General features: G+C 40.4%; 1 protein-coding gene across 4 annotated transcripts in view; it reads right to left on the reverse strand.

The window, feature by feature from the left end:
- LOC125454216 (coiled-coil domain-containing protein 148-like) overlaps nucleotides 1-26,872 on the reverse strand; it is a 98,055-nt gene that overhangs the window by 58,182 nt on the left and 13,001 nt on the right. For 2 of the 4 annotated variants that reach the window (XM_048534762.2, XM_059647288.1), the window contains 2 exons: nucleotides 20,761-20,882; nucleotides 7,242-7,345 (listed from right to left, as the gene is read on the reverse strand). In XM_048534762.2, coding sequence (XP_048390719.1) covers nucleotides 7,242-7,345; nucleotides 20,761-20,882 — 226 coding nt within the window. Of the gene's footprint in view, nucleotides 1-7,241; nucleotides 7,346-19,155; nucleotides 19,294-20,760; nucleotides 20,883-26,872 lie in introns of those variants that run through there. The other 2 variants (XM_048534764.1, XM_048534763.2) reach the window with 2 other exon arrangements.

A 26,872-nucleotide genomic window follows, 5' to 3' on the forward strand; every position in this document is an offset into this window, starting at 1 on the left:
CAACAAGGTCCACCTGGTTCTAATCACTACACTATCCAAATGTCTTTTAAATGTTGTAACTATACTTGCACCTACCATTTTCTCCAGTAGTTCATTCTACATAAGAACCACCTACAGTCTGAAACATTGCCCCTCAGGTCTCTTTTAAACTTTCTACTCGCATTGTAAAAATATGCCTCCTAGTTTTAGACTTCCCCATCCTCGGGAAAGATCTTTGCTATTCACTTTATCTATGCCACTCCTGTTTTTGTAAAGCCTTATAAGTTCACCCCTCGACCTTCTACACTCCAGTGATAGAAGTCCCAACCTATCCAGCCTCTCCTTATAACTCAAACCTCTAGTCCCAGCAACATCCTGGCAAACCTTTTCTGAACCCTCACCAATTTAATAATATTCTTCCTATAGTAGGGAGAGTCCTCCAAAATGGCCTCACCAACATCCTGTACAACCTCAACATGATGTCCTAACCCCTATACTCAATGGTCTGAGCAATGAAGGCAAGTGTGCCTTCTTAACCACCCTGTCTACACATCAGGCAACTTTCAAAAGAAGTATACACCTGTATTCCTAGGTCTCTCTGTTCAACAACACTACCCATGGCCCTACCATTAACTATACAAGTTCTGCCCTTGATCATTTTACCTTATATTTATACAAATTAAACTCCATATACCACTCCTCAGCCTATTGGCCAATTGATCAAGATCTCTTTGTAATCTTAGATGACCTTCTTCTGTGGAAGAAGACGTGGAGGCCAGGGAACTCATGGAAATATCACCAATTTTGATGACCACAAACTTATTAACAATGCCTCCTAAATTATCATGCATATTGTTTATATAAATGACAAATGACAACAGACCCAGCACTGATCCGTACGGAACACCACTGGTCAAAGGCCTCCAGTCCAAAAATCAACCCACCACACCACTAACCTTCTGTCATCAAGCCAATTTTGAATCCAATTGGCAGCTCTCCCTGAATCCAACATGATCTAACATCACTATACAGTCTACCATGCGGACCCTGGTCAAAAGCATTATTAAAGTCCATGTGGACTAAAACTACTGCTCTGCCCTCATCAATCTTTTTGGTTACAGCCTCAAAAAACTCAATTAAGTATGTGAAATACAATTTCCCACGTACAAAATCATGTTGACTATCCCCATCAATCCTTGCCTCTCCAAAAGCTTGTAAATCCTATCTCTCAGATGTCCTCTCTAACAACCTACCCACATCTGATATCAGATGGGTCAAGAGTTCCCAGGCTTCTCCTTACAGCCTTTCTTAATTAAAGGCACAACATTAGCCACCCTCCAGTCCTTCAGCAACTCACCCGTGGCTGTAGATGATACAAATATCTCTGCTAGGGGCCTGTAATTTCTTCCCAAACTTGACACAATGTCCTGGGATACACTTCATCAGGTCCTGGAGATTTATCCCCCCCTTTATGCTTTTTAAGAACTCCAGCACTTCCTCCTCTGTAATGTGAACTGTTTTCAAGACATTAATATTTATTTCCATGAGTTCCCTGGCCTCCACGTCTTCCTCCACAGTAAAAACTGACACAAAATATTGCATTAGTATCCCTCCCATCTCCTATGGTTCTACACATAGATGACCTTGTTGATCTTTAAGGGACTCTATTCTCTCCCTCGCTGCTCTTTTACAGAGTCATAGATTCTTAAAGCATGGAAACAGCTTTCAGTCCAATCAGTCCATGCCGACGAAATCACAAACTAAATTACTCCCACCTGCCTGCGCTTGGCCCATATTCCTCCAAGCATTGATAATGGGAACTGCAGATGCTGGAGAATCCAAGATAATAAAATGTGAGGCTGGATGAACACAGCAGGCCAAGCAGCATCTCAGGAGCACAAAAGCTGACGTTTCGGGCCTAGACCCTTCATCAGAGAGAGGCATGGGGTGAGGGTTCTGGAATAAATAGGGAGAGAGGGGGAGGCGGACCGAAGATGGAGAGAAAAGAAGATAGGTGAGAGGAAGAACCTAACCCCTAACCTGTTCTTCCTCTCACCCATCCCTTCCTCCCACCCCAAGCCGCACCTCCATCTCCTACCTACTAACCTCATCCCACCTCCTTGACCTGTCCGTCTTCCCTGGACTGACCTGTCCCCTCCCTACCTCCCCACCTATACTCTCTCCACCTATCTTCTTTTCTCTCCATCTTCGGTCCGCCTCCCCCTCTCTCCCTATTTATTCCAGAACCCTCACCCTATCCCCCTCTCTGATGAAGGGTCTAGGCCCAAAACGTCAGCTTTTGTGCTCCTGAGATGCTGCTGGGCCTGTTGTGTTCATCCAACCTCACATTTTACTATCTTCCTCCAAGCATTTCCTGTTCATCTACTTACTAAAATGTACTTTAAGCATTGCAACTGTACTGGCATCCACCACACACAAACCACTGTCTATGGTTTTCACTTTTGCTCTTAATGTACTTGTAGAATCTCTTTGGGTTATCCTTAACCTCATCTGCCAAGGTTATTTCATGTCTCCTTTTTGTCCTCCTGATTTCCCTCTTAAGAATGCCCCATACTCCTTACAGTCTTCAAGAGATTCACTTGATCCCCATTGTCTATGCCTAACATAAGCCTCAATATCCTTACTCATTTATTGTCCCCAACTCTGATTAGCCTTGTCCTTCAATCTACCAGGAGAATTACGCCTCGGAGCTCTCATAACCACTTTTGAAAGCTTCTGAAAGCTTCCTACATGCCAATCACCCTTTTATCTGTGAAGTCTACTTCAATCAAATTTTGAAAGTTCCTGTCACATATCGCTAAAGTTTGTCTTACTCCAATTAAGAAGTTTAACTTTAAACAAGGCCTATCCTTTTCCATAACTATTTTAAAATTAACAGAATTACAATCACTGATCCCAAAGTGCTCCCCCATGAACACTTCAGTCACTTGTCCTGCCTTATTTCCTGACAGAAGGTCAAGTTGTTTTCCTTCCCTAGTGGGTACATCTACACAATGATAAAGTAAATTTTTTGAACACATCTAACAAATTTCTCACCATCCAAACCCCTAACATAATAACAGTCCCAGTTTATTTTTGGAAAGTTAAAATCGCCTACTATTGTAACATTATTATTTTTACATATATCTGAGACCTCTCTACATATTTGCTCTTCAGTTTCCCACTGACTATTGGAGGGCCTATAGTAAAATCTCATCAAGGTGATCATCTCATTCCTATTTCTGAGTTCGACCTATATAGCTTCACTGGACAATCCCTCAAAAACATCCTCTCAGTACAGCAGTAATAGCTTCCCTAATCAAAAAATACTATTCCTCTTCCTCTCTTGCCTCCCTTTCTAACCTTTCATAGCATCTAAACCATGGAACATTGAGCTGCCAGTCCTATCCCTCCTTCAGACATGTTTCTGTAATAATTATGATGTCGCATCCCATGTTTCAGACATGCCCTCAGTTCATCTGCCTTACCCATAAGAACCCATGTAGTGAAATAAATGCAGTTCAATTCACCAGAAATACCTCGTTCTCTGACTAACTCTTGCCTGCCTTTTCTAATTGAATTGCTCTTGCCTGCCTTTTCTATTTAACTTGCTCTCGTTAACTTCAGAACCATTCTTGTCTGTCTTTCTATCCTCACTACTACTTAGGATACTCCACACGCTCTCGTTCCAAGTTTAAAGGCGCCCGAATAGAACTAACAAATCTCTGCCAATGTAGTTAACTCAGTCACATTAGGGGCATTTAAACAGTCCTTGGATAAGCATATGGATGATGACGGGATAATGTAGGGGGAGGGGCTTAGATTAGTTCACCGGTCGGCACAACATCGAGGGCCGAAGGGCCTGTTCTGCGCTGTATTGTTCAATGTTCTATGTTCCCCACCAAGATATTGGTATCTCTCCAGTTCAGGTGAAAACCATCTGTACTGAACAGGTCTCTTCTGTCCCATAAGAAATCCCAATGCTCAAAAAATCTGAATCCTTGCCAACTGCACCATCTCCTCAACCAATGATTTATCTGCCCTATCTACTTATTCCTATTTTCAGTAGCACATGGCACCAGGAGTAATCCAGAGATTTCTACCTTTGAGATTCTGCTTCATAACCTCCGACCCAACATCCTGTATACAAATGTTTCAATTTGGGTGCTCTCTGTGTACTTGCAAACTTTCAAGACTCTGCTCACAGATATCCATTTTAAATGCCTAAACACAGAAAAGCACATTATTCTTTAAAGGGATCATATAATGCTTTACCCCTTAACATTTTACAAACATGAGATTCTAACCTCATGCCTCCCAATCCACAAGTACTCTACACAACTTCTCAACGCCTCCCCCTGAAGAAATAAAAACATCATCATGAAAATTCAGAGATAACAAGGTGTAGGGCTGGATGAACACAGCAGGCTAAGCAGCATCAGAGGAGCAGGAAAGCTGACGTTTCGGGTCTGGACCCTTGCTCAGAAAGAAGAAGGGTCCAGGCCCGAAACACCAGCTTTCCTGCTCCTATGATGCTGCTTGGCCTGCTGTGTTCATCCAGGTCTATATCTCGTTACCTCAGATTCTTCAGCATCGGCAGGTCCTACTATCTCTGAATCATTATGAAAATTCAGATTATTTGCTTTTTTTAAAACCTTAACTTCATTATATTATTAAATCCATAGCTCATTACTCTACAGTTACACATTTTATACCAATTCTATTACTATATAACATTGAACACTAGCATTCTCTCTATTAGAAGCATTTTTTTCTTAAACTCGCAATAAAGCATCTGCGATATTTTCACGACCTGCAACATGTACAATCTGTAAATTAAAATGTTGTAATATGAGACTCCAAAGAAGTAATCTGGTGTTTTTGTATTTAAATCTTTCCAGAAATGTCAAATGCGATAGGTAAACTTTTGCTCTTAATGTTGTAAGGACATTAACAAACTCAGTTGCTCTTTTTCAACAGTTGGATACTTTTTCTGGTGGATATTGAGTTTTTTTGAAAGTTAACTGATTGACCTTTCAATTCTATAATCATTTACCTGTAACAACACAGTTCCAACCCTTATATCAAAGTCATCATTGACTCAAGTGAAGGGCTTCAAAAAACATTGTTGTGGTTAAAACTGATGCGCAGTTACCACTGCTTTTAACTTCTCAAATGCCTCTTGGCATTGTTCTGTCCACCGGAATTTTATGTTCCTTTTTTACAAATCCGTTAATGGTGCCACAGCACTACTGAAGTTTTGTACAAATTTCCTGTAGAATCCACTCAATCCAGAAATATTATAGCACTTCCTTCTTTGGTTGCCTGGAACGCTCCTGTGGTGGGTGCCTGCAATGCGTTGCCAGCGGAAGTGGTAGAGGCGGGCACGATAGCGACATTTAAGATGTATCTAGACAGATACATGAATAGGCAGGGAGCAGATGGATACAAATCCTTGGAAATTAGGTGACAGATTTAGGTAGAGGATCTGGATCAGCGCAGGGTTGGAGGGCCGAAGGGCCTGTTCTTGTGCTGTAATTTTCATTGTTCCTTGTTCTTTTGTTCCTTGAAGATGGTCTCAGAAATTCCTCAATGGCCTTTTACTTCAAGTTCCTTAGTGGCATCAGTCCGTATCCGATGTTGCGCCTGAAGAATATCACTTCCGCCTTTGCAAGTTCTGTTTTTGCCAAGTTAATGACTAACTTTGCCTTCCGTAGTCTATCAAAGATCTCCATCAAATGCTCCATGTGATCTTTCCACAAATGGCTAAAGATCATTAAGTCACCTAAGTAGACGACACAATTAGTCAATCCTGCAACAACTCTGTTCATAAGTCTTTGAAAAGTGGCTGGTGCATTTTTTTCATTCCAAAGATTAAATTGATATAGCCCATTTGGGGTTAGAAAAGCAGAAACCTCTTCCACTATCTCCAACAAGGTACTTGCCATTAGTCACAAAGTAAGTCCAACTTTGTGATGTATGTGGCTTGTCCAACATTTTTGCACACAGTCCTCCAGTCTTGGAATTGGCTATGAGTCAGATTTGGTCACAGCATTGACCTTCTTATACTCTATGTAGAATTGTTGAGTACCATCGGGTTGGGGAACCAAAACGCTCGGCAAACTCTACACACTTGTGACTCATGTCTATGATGTCTTCTTGGTGCATCGCTTTCAATCGCTCCTGAACCTGCGCTGCTTTGAAAGGATTAACCTGTAGGGGTGTTGTTTTATCAGAACAGCATTCCCTACACCAACCCCATGTGCTATGCCATTAGTCCACCCCATTCCATTTGTCCATGGATCCTCAAAGCACTGTAACAAGTCTTTCAATTCAGTTTTCCATTCCTGGGACAGATAGCTCACTGCAAAGCCTCTTCTAAGGATGTCTACGCTGAAGAAGTTACCCTCCTCCCTCTGGACAAACCACAGGGGATCTCTCTCCCACTTCAAAGACCTTCTGATGAAGGGTCTAGGCCCGAAAAGTCAGCCTTCCTGCTCCTATGATGCTGCTTGACCTGCTGTGTTCATCCAGCTCTACAACTTTTTATCTCGGATTCTCCAGCATCTGCAGTTCCTATTATCCCAGCTCACTAACCTATCTCATTCCTTAGGGACTTCCTCATTATTCAATTTATTCGAAGGCACAAAAATTCTAACCATCTGGATTTGATTCCGCACTTGGAGTGACAGCAACTAATACCTGAGATAACAAGGTGTAGAGCTGGATGAACACAGCAGGGCGAGCAGCATCAGAGGAGCCGGAAAGCTGATGTTTCGGGTCTAGACCCTGCTTCAGAAAAAAAAGAGTTGGACTCAGTGTCAGGAATTTCCCCTCCGTGGGAAGTCTGGCACGCGCCTGCGGGTGATGGTCTGAGTTCGGTGGTGATGGCGGCTTTACTCCAAGGCACTCCGCACGCAACCTGTGCGCATCCTGTTGCCCCTCTGTCTCGCCAAAAGGCAGAGTCGCGGACCTCACAGTTTCCAATCGGCTTTCTTTTTCATTAACTAATCCCACACCCCCAACCTGTAATCAGCATTAATATTACCTTTTCCCAGTTATTTTTAGATCTGATGAAGGGTCACTGGGCTCGAAACATTAACTCTATTTTGCTCTGTACAGATACTGCTAGGCCTGCTCAGTTTCTCCAACATTTAGTATTATACAGGTGTATATTAATTGAAATCTTAATGATTATAAAGATACAGTTGCATGACTCGAACGTTTTACCTTAAATGAACATTTCAGGTGTTAATTCTTACCTTACTTCCATCAGTTTCGGGTGCTCCTTCCACCATACCCGCCGATGTTGATTAATTAGTGTACGCTCTTTGTTTACTTTTCCTGCTTGCAAGATTTTCTGAATCTATGCAAAAAATAAAAGGATTAAAATAGTAAAATTCCCTATTGTTCAATCAATAAATTGCACAAGGGAATGGGGTACTGAGTCATGGAAATTGAAAATTACTGATTAAAGCTAAATTATCTGACCTCAAGCAACAGTAAGAACACGACAATTGGCAAAGGATGAGAAGAGAATATGTCAGCCAAATTTTTGTTTTTAAACATCCATTTGTTAAAATTTTATTTGTCTGTGGGCTTAGTTGAGACAAAGATCATGAATGACAATGATACATCAATATTATGGATTGAATTACCAGTCTTTACTCTTGAAAAACTCAAGCATGAAGAACAGTCAACAAAGTAACAGAAAAAAAACTTGGCATGATTCAAAGAGAAGAAAAAAATAAAATCGTGAATCACTGCATTTCATTTTTCCCCTTCCTTTGTTACCTCCTTCAGCCTTGGAAACTTTTGCTTCAATTTTATTTTCAACCTATTTCATTCACCTCCACCACTGGTGGTCATAGCTTCAGCTGGACTGTCTGGTCCCCCAAGCTGTGAAATTCCTTCCTGAACAATCTCACCTTTACTTCCAGGTACTCCTTAAAATCTGTTTCACTGACCAAGCTTTTCACCTTTTCTAATACCAACTTTTGTGTGATTTTTGTTATTTTATGTTAAATGTATTATGTAAGTGTAGGCTGTTGTAAAACATGGTCTGAATTCAACATTTACAAAACCAAAGCTTGCAAGCTCAAGTGAGAACTGTAAACAAAAATAAAATTGTAAAAATAAAAATTGTAAATAAAACTATATCTGAGAAACTAATCTGTTCCATCCATAAACAAGACATTTTCTACTCTTCACCTCTGTTATGTCTTCCTTCTATTATTACCTCTTTCAAGCAGGCAGATTGATTGCCTGCTCCTATCTTTTAACTTTTACTTAGCGCTCCCTCTACTCAACAACACAAATTACATCTGGAACTGAGTGAGATGGAGAACATCACACCCATTTTCAACCATCCATGGCATAGTGGAACAGTACTCTAGACAATCCATCTTCTTATTAATGCAAATTCACTATATTTGATTTGATTTGATGTATTGCCACATGTACCCAGGTACAGTGAAAAGTTTTGTTTTGTGTGCAGTACAGGCAGATTATACCATACAAAATGCATTAGGCTAAGAGAACCAAACAAGGAAATTAATGTTACTGCTGCAGAGAAGGTGTACAAAGAGCAAGATCAACATTAAATTTGAAATTTGAGAGGTTCATTCAGAAGTATAATAACAGTAGGGAAGGAGCTGTTCTTGACTCTCTTGTTTATGCTTTTGCACCTTCTGACTGATGGAAGAGGTTGGAAAAGATTATAACAGAAATGAGAAGGGTGTTGATTATGTTAGTTGTCTTTCGAGGCAGCATCAAGAATAGATGGAGCCAATGGGTGGAAGGTTGGATTGCGTGATGGACTGGATTGTGTTCATGACTCTCTGTGGTCTCTTACAGTCCTGGGCAGAGCAGTTGACTAACAAGCCATGATGTATCCATATGCAGTGTTTTCTATGGTGCAACTATAAAAATTAGTAAGAGTCTTTACGGAGATGCCAAATTTCCTTAGCATCCTGAGGAAGTTGAAGTGCTGTTGCACTTTACTGACCATCGCATCAACATGGGTGGACCAGGCCAGATCGTTACTGATCGTCACCCCCAGGAACTTGACACTCTCAACCATCTGCATTTCAGCTCCATTGATGTAGATAGGGGCATGCCCTCTACCTTCCTTCCAGAGTGACCAGCTCTTTTATTTTGCTGAGAGAGAGAGAGACTGTTAGGTTTACACCACACCACCAAGCACGCTATCTCTTTCCTGTATTCTGTCTCATCATCGTTTGAGATCTGGCCTACAATGGTGGCATCATCCATGAAACTGTAGAAGGAGTTAGTATGAAATTTGGCCACAAAGTCATGAATGTATAGGGAGTATAATAAAGGGCTGAGCACACAGCCTTGCGGCATGCCAATGTCGAGGATTGTCATGGAGGAAGCGCTGTTGCCTATTCTCACTGATTGCAGTTTGTTAGTCAGGAAGTCGAGAATCCAGTTGCAGAGGCTGGAGCAGAGACCTAGGTCTCAGGCTTTGGGGACTAGTTTGATTGGAATGATAGTGTTGAAGGCAGAGCTGTAGTCAATGAGTAGGAGCCTGATGTAGGTATCTTTGTTATCCATACAGTACAGGGATGATTGTAGGGCCAGGGAGCTAGTGTCTGCCGTGGACCTGTTGTGTTCTTGGCGAATTGCAAGAGATCAAGGCAGACAGGCTAGAATGCTAGAGTTGATATGAGCCATGATTAACCTACTTATTCAAAGTATTAGTTTTAAAAAATTCCAAATCTAATATTTTAATGCATGAATAGTTCAATACCAACATGTTGGTGAATTTTATTTAAAGAACTAGTTAATTTCGCTTATCAGATTTAAAGGCCACACACAATTTTATTTAAAGAACTAGTTAATTTCGCTTGTCAGATTTAAAGGCCACACACAACACAGATATTGGCAAGGGTCACTGCATTGTACACAGGCATATTGTTAACAGGATGTGAATTTGCTCGCTGAGCTGGAAGGTTAGTTTTCAGACGTTTCGTCACCATTCTAGGTAACATCATCAGTGGGCCTCCGGTGAAGCACTGGTGTTATGTCCCACTTTCTATTCATCTGTTTTGAAACCTAAACACCAGGAAAAATCCAAAGGCATGTCAAACAACTATTTACTTTGCATCCTCTAGCTACTGCTTCAAAATGAGTATTTGTAGAGCTGTGGTAGTAGATTATCTAATGCCTTTTCTGTTGGAACAATGCAGAGAAACACAAACAAATGCATTTATGAGCCTTTATTATAGGAAGTCGATTCTTTGGCTGATTTAAAATTCTACAGATAGTTTATATACAGTAGCTACACCATTCAGTTTTGCAGAACTAATCTACTGGCATGGGCATATTGTCACTCACAATGTTAAGTAGCAATTTTAAGGCATTACTGGAATCTTCCAAACATGGTTTATTGTTAACAATAGCGAGTTTTGAGAAGATTTGTAGCTCAGGTTGAGTTTCTGGATGTGAGTTTGCTCGCTGAGCTGGAAGGTTAGTTTTCAGACGTTTTGTCACCATTCTAGGTAACATCATCAGTGAGCCTCCGGTGAAGCTCTGGTATTTAGGTTTCTAAACAGATAAATAGAAAGCGGGACATAACACCAGTGCTTCACCGGAGGCTCACTGATGAATGTTACCTAGAATGGTGACAAAATGTCTGAAAACTAACCTTCCACTCAGCGAGGAAACTCACATCCAGAAACTCAACCTGAGCTACAAATCTTCTCAAAACTCGCTATTGTTAACAATAAACCATGTTTGGAAGATTCCAGTAATGCCTTAAAATTGCTACTTAACATTGTGAGTGACAATATGCCCATGCCAGTAGATTAGTTCTGCAAAACTGAATGGTGTAGCTACTGTATATAAACTATCTGTAGAATTTTAAATCAGCCAAAGAATCGACTTCCTATAATAAAGGCTCATAAATGCATTTGTTTGTGTTTCTCTGCATTGTTCCAACAGAAAAGGCATTAGATAATCTACTACCACAGCTCTACAAATACTCATTTTGAAGCAGTAGCTAGAGGATGCAAAGTAAATAGTTGTTTGACATGCCTTTGGATTTTTCCTCCAACCTTCTGAGTTAACATCTGGTTCACATATTGTCTTCATTAGATAACTGGGAGGACAAACCTAAATGTAGCCACAAAATGATAAGGTTTTTCAGTTAATGTCTCAGTACTATCACACAGCTATTAGAAGGTTATTCCTTTAAACCAATTGCTTTCGATGAACTGTTACATCAATTTGAATAGGCCCATAGAGCATAAATCTTATACTTTAAAAGTTAATGCCTGAAGGTTGGCATCTCAGACAAAATAATCTATATACTACTGCATTATGTGTTCAATTCCTAAATAATCATATCAAAAATTTATCTGCTTAAATCAATTTTGTCAGATTTTAAATTACTTGTCATGATAGGCTAACATCCAAAACGGATGATGGGATAAAGTCAATGGAAATGTTAATTTTGAGTATGAGAAACTCTAAAAAATGTTATTGGGCAGGTGAGATATGGCAAATTCATTATAACAGAATTAAAAATATCTTGAAACAGTAAATAAAAAAGGAACGGCAAGGGCAGAATTCAAATCACTAACAGTGATGGGCATACTCAATATGAAAGGAACACTAAAGTAAGCACTTGAGCAGGGTTGAGAGATACTATGTCGAAGTTGAAAGATGTGAAAAAGACATCAACAGGGTAGAAGGACAGGTCAGGGTCTCTTGCCCAAATAGTTAGTTCATATAGCAATGCACAGAGCATTATTATGATCCCATAGAGGCTGTTAATTCTTAAGATATATGAATTGCTCAATGATCTATTGCAAAGAATAGCACAAGATTTGTTTTGACCAAGACGGGAGAAGTGTACTGTCTTTCTCTAGTTACACTACTCCATGAGTCACCATAAATTTAATTGTTTACCTTGTTCCGAGATATACAAATTAAGAGCAGGAGTAGGTAATTCAGTCCCCTTCAGCCAGCTCCAGCATGCAATAATATCATGACTGATCTGATTGGGCCCTCATATCCACATTATCATGCAACCCTTGAAAAGCTTTCACTTCCTTGCATAAAGAGCACCTATCTACCACAGCCTTAAAAATATTCAATGACTCTACGTCCACTATCTTTACAGGAACAGAGTTCTAAAGATGTGCAACTGTCCCAGTTTTAAAAATTTACCTCATCTCCATTTAAATGGGTCTAATTTTTAAATAGTTCTAGTTGTATGTTCTCCTAATAAGAGGACCTCTCAAAGACCACTCCCAACTTCTTCCAATGTTTTTTGTCAGGCAGAATATACAAAAGCTTCAACACACGTACCAACAGGGTCAGAAACAGCTTCTTCCCTGCTGTTATTAGACTTCTGAATGGACCTCGCAAATTTTAATTATAACATTGATCTTGCTTTTGTGCATCTTTTTTGCAGCTGTAACTTTGTATTCCTTGCTCTGTTCAATCACCTTACAATGTGACTGTACTGCATTCAAAACAAAACTTTTCATTGTACTTAAGTATGTGGTAATAATAAATCAAACGACATCTGTGTCAAGACCCCTTAGAATCTTGTAAGCTTTAATCAAGTTACCTCTTACTTTTCTAAATTCCAGCGATACAAGTTTAATCTATTCAACCTTTCCTTATTAGGCAACAGTCCCATTCCTTAAACCAGGTGAACAATGTTGTACACAATGCTCCAGTTGTGGTTCACCGGTGTCCTGTAATACTGATGCATTACCTTTCTACTTTTATATTCAATTCCTCTCACAATAATAACATTCTGTTAGCGTTCTTAATTACTTGTTGCACCTGCATACCAATCTTTCCCAATACATGCACAAGGATATCCAGATCCCGCCACATCTAAGAACTCTGCAATCTCACACCATTCAAACAAGGTGATTCTTTTTTATTCTTCAAGCTAAAATGCACAATTTCACATTTTCCTACATCATACTCTACTTGCTGCATCTTTGCCCGCTCACTTAACTAAGCTATGTATCATTTGTGACCTCCTTATGTCCTCTTTACAACATCATAAGTATGTATTGTCTACAGTAGACTTTAAAAAATTAATCAGACTTTGTTAATAAATACAAAATTATTGATTCTAATAAATAAAACTTGTTAAATGAGGGTAAAGATAGGATAGAGTTGATTGCACACTGCAGTAATGTACTTCGGGGGAAAAAAATTGTTTTAGCCAATAATGGCTTGGCTCTTGGAGGCAAAAGGGATAAGGCTTGAGACGATTGGACAGTTGTCACTGGCTATGTTGTTAGGTGTCATCAAATAAAAGCAATCGACATTGAAATTTTGGCAGATTTATCTTGCTCGAGAAACAGCATTAAGAAGTTGTCCTGTTGCCCTGCAAGAGGATAATCAGGTTTCACACTGAATTCACAATAAAGATGCTTCAGAAACAGGATGTGATGTTGCCAGTGTTGGACTGGAGTGGACAAAGGTAGTAATCACACTACACAGGTTTTAGTCAAACAGTTTAATTTGGAAGCACATGAGTTTTCAGAGCGTAACCCCTTCATCAAGTACAGTGAAAGTCACTACACCTGAAAAAAAGCGCTCCAAAAGCTTTGTGACTCCAAATAAACTTGTTGATCTATAACCTGGTGTTGTTGTAGACTTCTGACTTCAGATGGATTCTCCAGCATCTGCAGTTCCCATTATCACTATGCAAGCTGAGCAACCTGTTGTGTATTATGCTACACCAACTGAAAACTGAAACCAAGTCTGCAAAACACTGTTCAAAGACAGAGATAAGGAGATTATTTTTCTCTCAGAGGGTTGTGCGACTTTGAAACTCTGCCTTAGAAGACAGGATCATCAAATATTTTTAAGGCAGAACATTGTGGTTAGGCAAGGAAATCAAAGGTAATCAAGGATTGATGGGAATGCTGAATGCAAACAGATCATGCACGATTTAATTGAATGTCAGAATATGCCCCGTGGCTAAAACATTTACTTCTGCTCCTGTTTTGTATGTTCATAAGTAAACAGAATAGCCATAAAATCCTGTCATAAAAACACAGTCAGATGTTTCTCGGAAGTGAGTTCAAGCAACCAAGCCCAGCATTCATCCAACAACTATGGGGTTTCCAATGTTGTGCTGAAAACAAGGTTCAAATTTATTTTTGCATTTACCTTTAGGAACAAATCCTGTTGTCTCCACAATCCTTCAAACTCAAGACCACAAAATTTTGAAACATTTAGACGTCATAACAATTGTAAAGCTGAAGACCTTTACAGTAAAACAACTGAAATCAACATCAATGAAATAATACCTAGTAAGCAACTAACATATGAAACTACAGAACAGGGTACTCCACATTAACATCTTAACACATCCAAAACACAACACAGGCTTGTAACCAGATGAGTTTCACAAGAGGTTACATTTCACATTCCAAATTATTCCATTTTTAATTTATTTAAAAGGAGACATACCCATCCAGCAGTCATAGCAATATAAAAGATAATTGAGTGAATTGAAGGCTCTGATGTCAATTAGATGGCATGAAGTAGTGGCTATGACTGAGATGCGGCTATATTACAATAGCTTCAGAAAATATAGGACTTCTGTAAGTGGTATGGTGCGCTGCTGACATGAACAATAATATTATTATTTGATATATCAATTTTCTTTTGGTTTTACAGCAAATATTGAATTATTTAGAGTTGGTTATTTTTGCCCCTTTACAAAGGAGACACTTGTTTTAACTGATTTTGAGTCAGTCATCGAAAGTTGACTGTTCAAAGACTGGAATATAAATGGTACAGGAAAGATAATTTCATCAATAAAAAATACTATTCCAACAATGGTAAAAGAGGAAAATGCAAGGAAAAGAATGAGGCCTTTACAATCTCTTGCAATTTGAAAACGTTATAAAGAAGGGAATGCAATCAGCAGATGCTATGCTCAGAATTGATAAATGAAGATAGCACTCAAAACTGCAATGGAAGTTATAGGCTTCTCAATAGCAGTTTCCCAGTGGCAGAATGTATTAATTCATAGAGTGCAGAAGCTTTTAGCAAAAGCAGGATAATTTAGCTTCAGAAGTGCAAAGTTGCTCAAGTTAGTGAATGTGCATTTCACAGAAATTTTAGCTGATTAAAAAGAGTCAGTATAGATCATAGCATGTAGTTCATGTCTCAACTTAACTGAGATTTTTAGGGAAGTGGCTAATGGTAGAGATGGGAGTGACAATGGAATGGTGGGAAAATACCATATGAAATTTACTACAAAGAAATGCAAAGTGACTCACTTTCATAAGAAGAACATGTGAAGGCAGTGGGGGCAGCAGTGGCCAAGTGGTACTGTAGCTGGACTGTTAACCCAGAGATCCAGATAATGTTCTGTGGACCGGGTTCAAATCACGCCTTGACAGATGGTAGAATTTGAATTGAGTAAATATCTGGAATTAAGAATCTAATATGACCCTGAATCCATTGTCAATTGTCGGGAAAAACCCTTCTGGTTCACTAGTGTCCTCTTGGGAAGAAAACGGCCATCCTTGGTCTGGACTACATGTGACTCCAGACTCCAGACTCACAGCAATATGGTTGACTCTTAACTGCATTTAGGGATGGGCAATAAATGCTGCCTAGCCAGAGACACCCTCATCCTATGAATGATTAAAAGAAAAAAAGGACACAATATTAAAGTGCGTGCTGCAGCACAGGGACTCCAAAATCCTTGAAGGTGGCACAGCACATTAGGAATGCAGTTAATAAGGCATACTGGATTCTTACATACAAAAGCAAATTATGGGGTATTGTTATAAATCGCTGGTCTGACTTGAAGACAATAATTGTCTCCAATCCTGGCACTTCACTGTACAAAAGACATGAAGGCATTGGAGACAGTGCAGAAGAAATATATAAGAATGGTTTGATGACAATAGATGTCAGTTATATGCGAAGAGTAGGAAAGTGAATTATCTCTTTGAGAAGACAGAGCTGAGGAAAGGATTTTATACAGATGGTAAAAGGTATGACAGCTTGAGACAGAGTAGATACAGAGAAAATGTTCACATTTGTGGAGTGGTCAAGAACCAAAGCAATCTAGTTTAAAACAATTGACAACAGAAACAGAGTTAACATGAGGAAACTTATTTTTCACAGCAAAATGTTTGGTTCTGGAATGCAATAGCTAAGAGTGTGGTGGAGGCTGAATTAGCCATGTGCTTCAAAATGGAACTATATAGTTATGTGTAAACGAAAAAATTGTAGGTCCATGGTGAAAAGTATGGGAAGGTGGATTAGCTGTGTAGCTGATACAGAGAAATGGCGCAGACATGATGAGATTTACAGTTTCCTTCTGTGCTGTAACCGTTCTATGATGCTGTATAGCATACATGGACTACTCTTAGGCAATTGATACATTTATGGGAGTGTTAACTAATTTTTGTGAAACTAAAGACAAATTATTGACCCTGATTAGGAGAGGTTAAGTGAGCCAAATGACAACATTTTCTGCACAAGCCCACTTGTGCTATGAATTACACTAGCAATCAATTTAAGATTATGAATCATGCATGTAACAGTTTTATGGTAGTACAGAACTTAGAATTTGCAAAGAGTGGACAGGCCATCAAAGGTTCCATATTGCACTCCTCCGAATAGGACACAAGAACTTGAAAAAGTGACACCAATTGATACAGCGTGATGAGAGGGTGCTGATGAATTGGGCCATCATTGACATGGAGTTGCAGTTAACTATCAATCTTAGTACTCAGGCCAGGCAGTTAGGCTCTAAATAGGCAGGGTATTATCATGGGGATGTAGCACGGATTGGTTTTCATAACCCCTTTTCTTTTCCCACGAGAAAGGTACAATGTGTATGCACATTTCTTTTGCCAATATAAAGCAGGGTCCTTTTTATAAATATATTTAACTTCTAACTGACCAAAAGTTACACTTTGAGCCTGTCTAATTATTATAAATTGGTTTTTGGTTTCTTAGCACAGCCCAGATTATTAACAAATGATTTTTAATACTAGGATAGCTGAAAATTTTAACCATTTGGCTAAGCCAAATGAGGGAGCTTTAAGGGAGAGATAAATGGCTGTTGAAGATTAGAGGTAATTTAGTAAAAGGTTTGTTCATTTGAAATCAGTTACTCAGATGAAAATACATGTCTTTGGTCTCCTAATATTCCACACTCCCAAGTCAATTAGATCTCATGGGTGGAACAGTTAGTTTCATTATATCTGGTTGCATAAAACACCCAACTGGACTTACCTTGTTGCCTTGCAGTTTCAGAAATGGGATTCTCAATTCTTTCCAAAATTGGTCACTGTATGTTTTCACATGTCATTGTATTCCCCAAGATGGGATTTACTAGATATATTAGAGGTGATACATGAGGTTCCACTGTCTAATGGGTAGGGACTAATGGTCTTTTCTAACCCGTGTGTACAGGGAAATGGTAAAGAAGATAGAAAAGAGAAGAACAGTGAATAGAATAACCTCTCCAGTTCTGAGGAAGGATCCAGTGATCCTTCCTCAGAACTGCTCTTTTACTTTGAAACTGTCACTATGTTGTATAAAGTTGAGTTTCTAATATTCAAGTAGCTGTATTCTTCTGGTTATCTCAAAGTCAGAAAAGGTGAACAAGAAAACTCAGTTAGCAAGTCCAAGGATTAAACATAAAAATGAATTAACATTACCATAGCTGGTATACAGTCCAAGCCGTATTTTCTTTCAGTCCTGTTTGAGATATTGTTCTAAAATGCAGTATTCTTTTGATTTAATTTGATTTGATTTGATTTGATCTATTATTGCCACACGCACCTAGGTATAGTGAAAGGTTTTGTTTTACATGCAGTTCAGGCAGATCATATAATACAAAGTGCATTGGGGTAACTGAACAGAGCGAAGAATACAATGTTACGGCTGTGGACAAGGTGCACAAAGAACGAGATCAGCATGAAATTTAAAATTTGAGAGATCCATTCATAAAATCCCTACAGTGTGGAAACAGGCCCTTCAGCCCAACAAGTCCACACTGACCCTCAGCACATCCCACCCAGACCCATCCCCCTATAACCCACGTAATCTACACACTCCTGAACACCATGGGCAATTTAGCATGGTCAATCCACCTAGCCTGCACATCTTTAGACCATGGGAGGAAACCAGAGCACCTGGAGGAAACCCACACAGATATGGTGAGAACATACAAACTCCACACAGACAGTCACCCATGGGTGGAATCAAACCCGGGTCCCTGGCACAGTGAGGCAGCCGTGCTAACCACTGAGACACCGTGCCACCCCCAAAAAATAGCAGACCAATACTTGCATTCCCTGAAGAGAATGCGGGCCGTGGCGGTGAGAGCACTGAATCCTAACCATTAGACTGCCAGGGAAGACGCCAAATGCGCGTGCAAATTTTCTCAATTACAAATTCTATTTTTCTACTTTATCTTGCTTAATGCGCTTCTGTTTAACCAGGGACTCTAGATTTGGCAATATCAATCTCTCTTTGTGTAGAGAGGTCTATACTGTGCCTATGGCACCTCCCTTTTGAATATCTCACACTGGTTTCCCTTCTGTTAGCTGTAACATTGCGCCCACTTTTGCCAGATTATCTCTTAAATTCATAAAGTGTACCTTCCTGATAATCCACTTTTGCCTTCCACCAATGATGCTAAATCCAACCATGTCAGGATCAGCGTCTGTAAAATGGTCATCCACCAGTACTTCATTCACCTACTCAGCTACATTCCCAAAGATAAAGCTCTCATTGCACTGGTTACATGCTGCTTAAAATAGCTCTTTTGAATGCAGTTCAGAAATTCTGCGCCCTCTGTACCTTTCACATTGTTTGTACCCCACATTAAATGTGATTGAGGCCCCCCATTTTTCCTTCAAATGAAACTTTCAACACTGATATTTGACAATTGTTAAGCCTGCTCCACCATTTAATACAATCATGATATTTAGTCACATCATTATTCTAAAGTTAGCTGCAAAGGCCTGAAGACCTAACCAAATGTTACGCTCCACTTATTCCCAATGAGCATAAATGTACAAAAAAAAACTTTGAACCTAATGGAATGATACATTACTTTGAAAGAACATGCTAATTTCCAAATCTAGTGTCTAGGTAGTGTGTTTATAAAAGCCTTAAAACCCCACTTACTTAACATTTGCGGGTTTCTCCTAGACACAAAAAGTGAGTCCCAATTTTCAGATTATTTAAGTGATCAGTTTGTGAGAAATTGAGTTACTATAAAACAAAAATAAAGATGCTAGAGAAATTCAACAGGTCTGGCAGCATCTGTGGAGAGAAAAACAGAGTTAAATGCTTAGAAGTCAGGTAACATGGAGAAGAAGCTGCTCTTGAATCTATTTCTATGTGTATGCAGAGTTTTATGTATTCTGCCCGATGGAAGAGGTTGGAAGAGAGTGTAACCAGATTAGAGGAGTCTTTAATTACGCTGGTTGCTTTCCCAAGGCAGTAGGCATTATAATTGGAGTCAATGGATGGAAGGCTGGTTTGCATGATGGACTGGGCTTTGTTCATGACCCTATAGTTTCTTGTGGTCTTGGGAAGAGTGGTGCCAAACTACACTGTGATTAATTCAGATAGAATGTTTTCTATCTTGTATTAATAAAAATTGGTAAGGTTTCTACAAGGTTTCCAAGTTGTTAGGGCAATTTGGCAACTTGCTTTCTGGAAGTCAATGTCGAGAGACATAGAGAAATAATCTTCTAAGATATGTCACAACACAAATTGATGCCTGTCTTACAATTCCTCAACGAACTAGACCAAATTGAGAACATGCCATGTAGAGAAATAAGCAAATGAAACCAAACCAGGAATTGCTGGCAAAACTCAGCATCTGTGGGAAGAAAGCAGAGTTAACGAACTGATGCTGAGTTACTGGACTAGACAATCTATCACTGCTTTCTTCCCATTGATGCTGCCAGACCTGCTGAGTTTTGCTGGCACTTCTTGTTTTGTTTCGGATTTCCAGCATCTACAGTTCTTAATTTCATACAAGCAACTGAAGGTTTCTTTTTTATTGACTCAGGGTGTGATTGATACTGGTAGACCTGCATTTTTTGCCCATCCCTAACTTCCCTTGAACTGAAAAGCTTGATAGTCCATTTCAGAGGGGAAAAGTCAGAAGTCACATGACACCAGGTTTTGTCCAGGGAAGGCAAAGGGTCTAGGCCTGAAACATCAGCCTTCCTGCTCCTCTGATGCTGCTTGGCTAGCAGTGTTCATCCAACTCTACACGTTATACCAGGTTTTGTCCAACAGGTTTATTTGAAATCACAAGCTTTCGGAACATAGCCCTTTCAACGTGTGAATTCTGACTTTGTCCACCCCAGTCCAACCCCGCACCTCCACGTCATTTCAGAGAGGAGTTCATGGTCAATTACAATGCTGGTGATCTGGCGTCACATGTAAGGCAGACCATGTTAAGATGGCAGATTTCTGTCCCCAGAACAAGATAATGAACAAGACGGGTTTTTATAGCAATCAATTGTAGTTTCAGGGTTACACTTACGAGGTTTTCATTGCAGACTTTTTTGCTTATTTAACTTTAGTTCTATTAGATGCCATAGTGGAATTTGGACCACATCATCACCGCATGAGCCTAGGTCTCTGGATTACAAGTTCTGTGACATTATCATTATGTCAAATTCTCAGTCGTTGCTAAACTTCTGTTTATCATTGGCTATTATTAGTTGTGGTATTGAATTCTTTTGTTACTTTTGCACAAAATTGATTTACCTTAACGTCAGTGTGGAGACATGCCACCTTTTTGGCTTCAGCAAGAGCCTGAAGTTGTTCATAGTTAACTGGCTTGTACTTCTGGCTTCCAAGGCCATATTTCATTCTTATAACAAGTTTCTCTAGCAGAAAATAATTAAAGCATTAGAAATTTCAATGCAGTGTCAGGATTGCTTGTACAAGGAAAGACGAAGTACAAGAGCAAATAAAAAAAATTCATTTTGAGTTTGACATCTTACTTCTTCTACAACACTTCAGATGTGATCTTGCCAGGACTTTGCAAAACTTAAGCATAATCTCCCTTCTTACACATTCAATTCCCTTTGCAATAAATTATAACATTCTATTAGCATTCCAAATTACTTGCTGGACCTACACATTAGCCTTTTGCAGTTTATGCACTTAATATTTACCTAGTATTGCCTCTGGTTCATTTGGCAATAACTTTAAATAGACATCCTCTGGTTCTTGGTTCTTCCATCATGGAAATGGTTTCACCATACCTAATCTGTCCAGACCCTCATCATTTTGAACATTTCTATCAAATATTCTCTCAATCTTTATTCTCTAAGGAGAACAGTCCCACCTTTGCCAATCACTCCACTTAACTCATTCTTGGAATCATTCTCATCATTCTTTTCTGTGACATCAGTATAGCGTTCACATATTTCCTGAAGTGCAGTGCTCAAAACTGATTACAAATGAATAGGAAGGGTTTAGAGGGATCTGGACAAAATGCTGGCAATTGGGACCACGTCAGAATGGGATGTCTGGTCAGCATGGACGAGTTGGACTGAAAGATCTGTTTCCCTGCTGTATAACACTAATGACTGTAATATCTTTATACTCCAGTTGATGCTGAATCTGTCTTTTGTAAAGTTTCATTAGCAGTTCTTTGCATTTGTACTCTATGTTTCTACATATAAAACCCAGGAGCTCATATGCTTTACCATGCATTTTCTCAATCAGCTGTGCCACATTCAACACTTTGTGCGTATGAATATCTCGGTCTCTCTCCTCCTCCATCCCTTTTAAATTGCAACCCATACGTTGCCTATTCTAACTCTTCCTTCCAACATGTGTCACATTCCACTCCCCTGTGCCCATTCCATCAGTGTTGTCTTCTCAAAATCTATCAATATCCTTGTCAGAGTACACAATATTTCCAAGTTTTGCCATCTTCAAAGTTTGAAAATGTGCCCAAATCTAGGTCATTAAAAATAAAATAAAATTTTACTTTAAATACAAAATTCATAAAATCAGAAATGTTGCAGTTCTAATCCTAAACGCTGCAAAATCCCATTTTATTCCTTCCTCCATTTTGAAAAACAAACACTAGGTCTGTCTCAGTGATAATGGGAACTGCAGATGCTGGAGAATCCAACATAATAAAATGTGAGGCTGGATGAACACTGCAGGCCCAGCAGCATCTCAGGAGCACAAAAGCTGACGTTTCGGCCCTAGGCCCTTCATCAGAGAGGGGGATGGGGTGAGGGTTCTGGAATAAATAGGGAGAGAGGGGGAGGCGGACTGAAGATGGAGAGAAAAGAAGATAGGTGGAGAGGAGAGTATAGGTGGGGAGGTTGGGAGGGGATAGGTCAGTCCAGGAAAGACGGACAGGTCAAGGAGGTGGGATGAGGTTAGTAGGTAGGAGATGGAGGTGCGGCTTGGGGTGGGAAGAAGGGATGGGTGAGAGGAAGAACAGGTTAGGGAGGCAGAGACAGGTTGGACTGGTTTTGGGATGCAGTGGGTGGAGGGGAAGAGCTGGGCTGGTTGTGTGGTGCAGTGGGGGGAGGGGACGAACTGGGCTGGTTTTGGGATGTGGTGGGGGAAGGGGAAATTTTGAGCTGGTGAAGTCCACATTGATACCATTGGGCCGCAGGGTTCCCAAGCGGAATATGAGTTGCTGTTCCTGCAACCTTCGGGTGGCATCATTGTGGCACTGCAGGAGGCCCATGATGGACATGATATCTAAAGAATGGGAGGGGGTGTGGAAATGGTTTGCGACTGGGAGGTGTAGTTGTTTATTGCGAACCGAGCGGAGGTGTCCTGCAAAGCGGTCCCCAAGCCTCCGCTTGGTTTCCCCAATGTAGAGGAAACCACACCAGGTACAATGGATGCAGTATTGGCAGATGTGCAGGTGAACCTCTGCTTAATATGGAAATTCATCTTGGGGCCTGGGATATAGGTGAGGGAGGAGGAGTGGGGACAAGTGCAGCATTTCCTGCACTTCAAAATCTCCCCTTCCCCCACCGCATCCCAAAACCAGCCCAGTTCGTCCCCTCCCCCACTGCACCACACAACCAGCCCAGCTCTTCCCCGCCACCCACTGCATCCCAAAACCAGTCCAACCTGTCTCTGCCTCCCTAACCTGTTATTAACTAGGTCTGTCTCCTGTCACTCTAGCAGCCTTTTATTCAATGTGCTTGTCAGCAAAGTCAAGCCCAACGAACAGCATTGCCATAATCAGTGATAATGGGAACTGCAGATGCTGGAGAATCCAACATAATAAAGTTTGAGGCTGGATGAACACAGCAGGCCCAGCAGCATCTCAGGAGCACAAAAGCTGACGTTTCGGGCTAGACCCTTCATCAGAGAGGGGGATGGGGTGAGGGTTCTGGAATAAATAGGGAGAGAGGGGGAGGCGGACCGAAGATGGAGAGAAAAGAAGATAGGTGGAGAGGAGAGTATAGGTGGGGAGGTAGGGAGGGGATAGGTCAGTCCTGGGAAGACGGACAGGTCAAGGAGGTGGGATGAGGTTAGTAGGTAGGAGATGGAGGTGCGGCTTGGGGTGAGAGGAAGGGATGGGTGAGAGGAAGAACAGGTTAGGGAGGCAGAGACAGGTTGGACTGGTTTTGGGATGCAGTGGGTGGAGGGGAAGAGCTGGGCTGGTAGTGTGGTGCAGTGGGGGGAGGGGACGAACTGATATTGCCATAATCAAATCTCTATGCTATTTCATCCAAAAAAATTACTCAAATTCGTTAAACACTTTTACACTTACATTCTTCCTGGGATGAGGGAATTATCTAATGAGGAAAGGCTGGACAGATTGAGCGTGTATTAAATGAAGTTTATAAGAATAGGAGATCATCTTATTGAAACATATGATCTTTAGTGAACTTAACAGGATGGATGCCAACAATCTTGTTATGTGAGATACAAAACTTTAAAATAAGGTGTCTCCCCTTAAAATGGAGATGAGAATGAGGTTTTTCTCTCAGAGGGTTATTCATATGTGTAACTGTCTTTATGTTTTTAAAGCTGAGTTAGATTATTGATTAATGAGGGAGTGAAAAGTTATAGTGGATAGATAGGTAAGTAGAGTAGATGCCACTGTCAAATAGCCATGACCTTATTGAGCGATGGAGTAGGCTTGAGGGACTGAATGGCACACTTCTGCTCTTACCTTTTAAGTTCATGTTTTCTTAATTAACCCATGCTTGTCCACGTGATTTAATTTCTCCCAAATTACCATTTCTAAAAGCTTTGCCACCAAACAAGATTAATATTGACTAGCCTGTCAATTCTTATGCCATTTTTTTGAAAAGTGGTGTCGCACCTGCAATTCTGCCCTTTTCAAGCACCACCCTGTATCGAAGGAGGACTGGAAGAGAACAACCAGTACTACACAATTTCTAACTTTACTTCCCTCAGTATCCTTGCTGCATTTGATCTGGTCCTAATGATTTATCAGTGATAACACAGTGTTACGTTAAATCTGATGTTTTTCTTCACAGATGTTGCCAGACCTGCTGAGTTTTTCCAGCAACTTCTGTTTTTGTTCCTGATTTACAGTATCTGCAGTTCTTTCAGTTTTTATTCAGCCTGTCTAATTTCCTTTTTTTAACTAATTTTTGCCACATCTAGCATTTCAACCATCTTCGATTTCATTATTGCTTCGGCAGTAGCAGCGTCAACAATAAAGACAGAGGCAAACTGCTCATTTAGCTCCTTAGTCATGCCCTCTGCCTCCCTGCCAAGGTCCCGTTTATGATCCAAAATCAACTTTAATGCTTCTTTTTCAACATGTTTACTATTTTTGATTAATATAGCTTACGTTAGTTGCTTGTTGTTCCACTTTTCACAAAATATGCAACTCTACTGCATGGTTGCAAATGTTTTTAAGTGGACATCCTGTTTGATCAATATTATGAATTTTAAAGCCATTGGAGTGATATTAATTATTATGAAAATTCACAAAATATATAAAACCCTAGAGTCAAAATGGAAAAATAATTTAAAATACTGTATGTGATACACTTAGAATTCAGACTCAAAACACTTTGCAATGTTGACAATGACATTACACACAATATTGAATTTAGTACAATTTGATTCATAGTTCCAGCACTATTATTGACTCTTCAGTTGACATACAAATAGAATAGCAAAAAACAGGACAAGAAAAATAATCCAATGATTACTTTTATAAACAACAACTCCAAAGTACATTCAATTAACAATTGGTCTGAACAGTACATTGTAATAATGTACCATCGAATTAATGAAATGTTCTCGAGCAAAATGGTGTTCAAATTATTTGTGTACTTCCTGAATCCAATTTTATCTTCACTGGATAGTAGGAACTGCAGATGCTGGAGAATCTGCGATGACAAGGTGTAGAGCTGGATGAGCACAGCAGGCCAAGCAGCATCAGAGAAGCAAGAAAGCTGATGTTTCAGGCCTTGACCCTTCTTCAGAAATGGGGGAGGGGAAGGGGGGGGGTTCTGAAATAAATAGGGAGAGAGGGAGAGACGGATAGAAGATGGATAGAGGAATAGATAGGTAGAGAGGAGACAGACAGGTCAAAGAGGCGAGGATGGATCCAGTAAAGATGAGTGTAGGTGGGGAGGTAGGGAGGAGATGGGTCAGTCCAGGGAGGACGGACAGATCAAGGGGGTGGGATGAGGTTAGTAGGTAGGAGATGTTGGGGGAGAGGGGCGTGAGGTGGGAGGAGCAGTTAGGTGGGAGCAAGGACAGGTTAGAGAGTCGGGGACGAGCTGGGCTGTTTTGGGATGCGGTAGGGGAAGGGGAGATTTTGAAGCTCGTGAAGTCCACATTGATACCATTGGGCTGCAGGGTTCCCAAGCGGAATATGAGTTGCTGTTCCTGCAACCTTCGGGAGGCATCCTTGTGGCACTGCAGGAGGCCCAGGATGGACATGCCATCTGAGGAACAGGAGGGGGAGGTGAAATGGTTCGCGACTGGGAGGTGCAGTTGTTTAGTGCGATCCGAGTGTAGGTGTTCTGCAAAGTGGTCCCCAAGCCTCCGCTTGGTTTCCCCGATGTAGAGGAGGCCACAACGGGAACAGTAGATGCAATATACCACATTAGCAGATGTGCAGGTGAACATCTGATTGATGTGGAAAGTCTTCTTGGGGGGCCTGGGGTGGGGGTGAGGGAGGAGCTGTGGGGGCAGGTGTAGCATTTCCTGCGGTTGCAGGGAAAAGTGCCAGGTGTGGTGGGGCTGGAGGGGAATGTGGTGTGGACAAGGGGACCATGGAGAGAGTGGTATTTGTTTTGTGCTAAGTTCCAGTACATAACTGTTAATGTATTGCAAACCTTTCATGAGAAAAAGTAGGTAGCTTACCTTTGGCAATGAGTAATGTGCTGACTTAAAGGATATTGACATCAGAACTGTCAATATTTGTTAATTGTAAACCTGATGCAATAGTTGTCCACCTTAGACTTTTGATCATTCTTCGTCTTTAAGAGATGTATTTAGTCCGTTTCTTTTCAAGAAGAGACGTCACGACAGAGTAGTGAGCAGTCTGCTTCAAGCCAATGAAGTAAACAGGTTGTGAAGCCTTGGGTTTTTTAAAAGATTGCAACAATAGAAGCTGTCTGAATGGGTGGGGTTAAACTCCCATCAAACCAGGAATTTAAGTCTAGCTTTCAACAGCTGTTGGGATTGTGATAGTTGCTACATCTCTCTCTCTCTCTTTGCTACAATTAAAAGCTTGGGTTCTCTTCCTGCTGCTGGAACTGCATGTGAGATAGTCTATTTCACTGCATTTGCCTTTGTCGAGGGCATGTTCATGGGATGGTACTACATTAGAATTGTTGCTGTTTAGGACTTAAATAGTCTATCTTTCTGTTAAGTTTTCTAATAG

The sequence above is a fragment of the Stegostoma tigrinum genome, chromosome 7 (assembly GCF_030684315.1).
Source record: "Stegostoma tigrinum isolate sSteTig4 chromosome 7, sSteTig4.hap1, whole genome shotgun sequence".
Classification (NCBI taxonomy): Eukaryota; Metazoa; Chordata; class Chondrichthyes; order Orectolobiformes; family Stegostomatidae; genus Stegostoma; species Stegostoma tigrinum.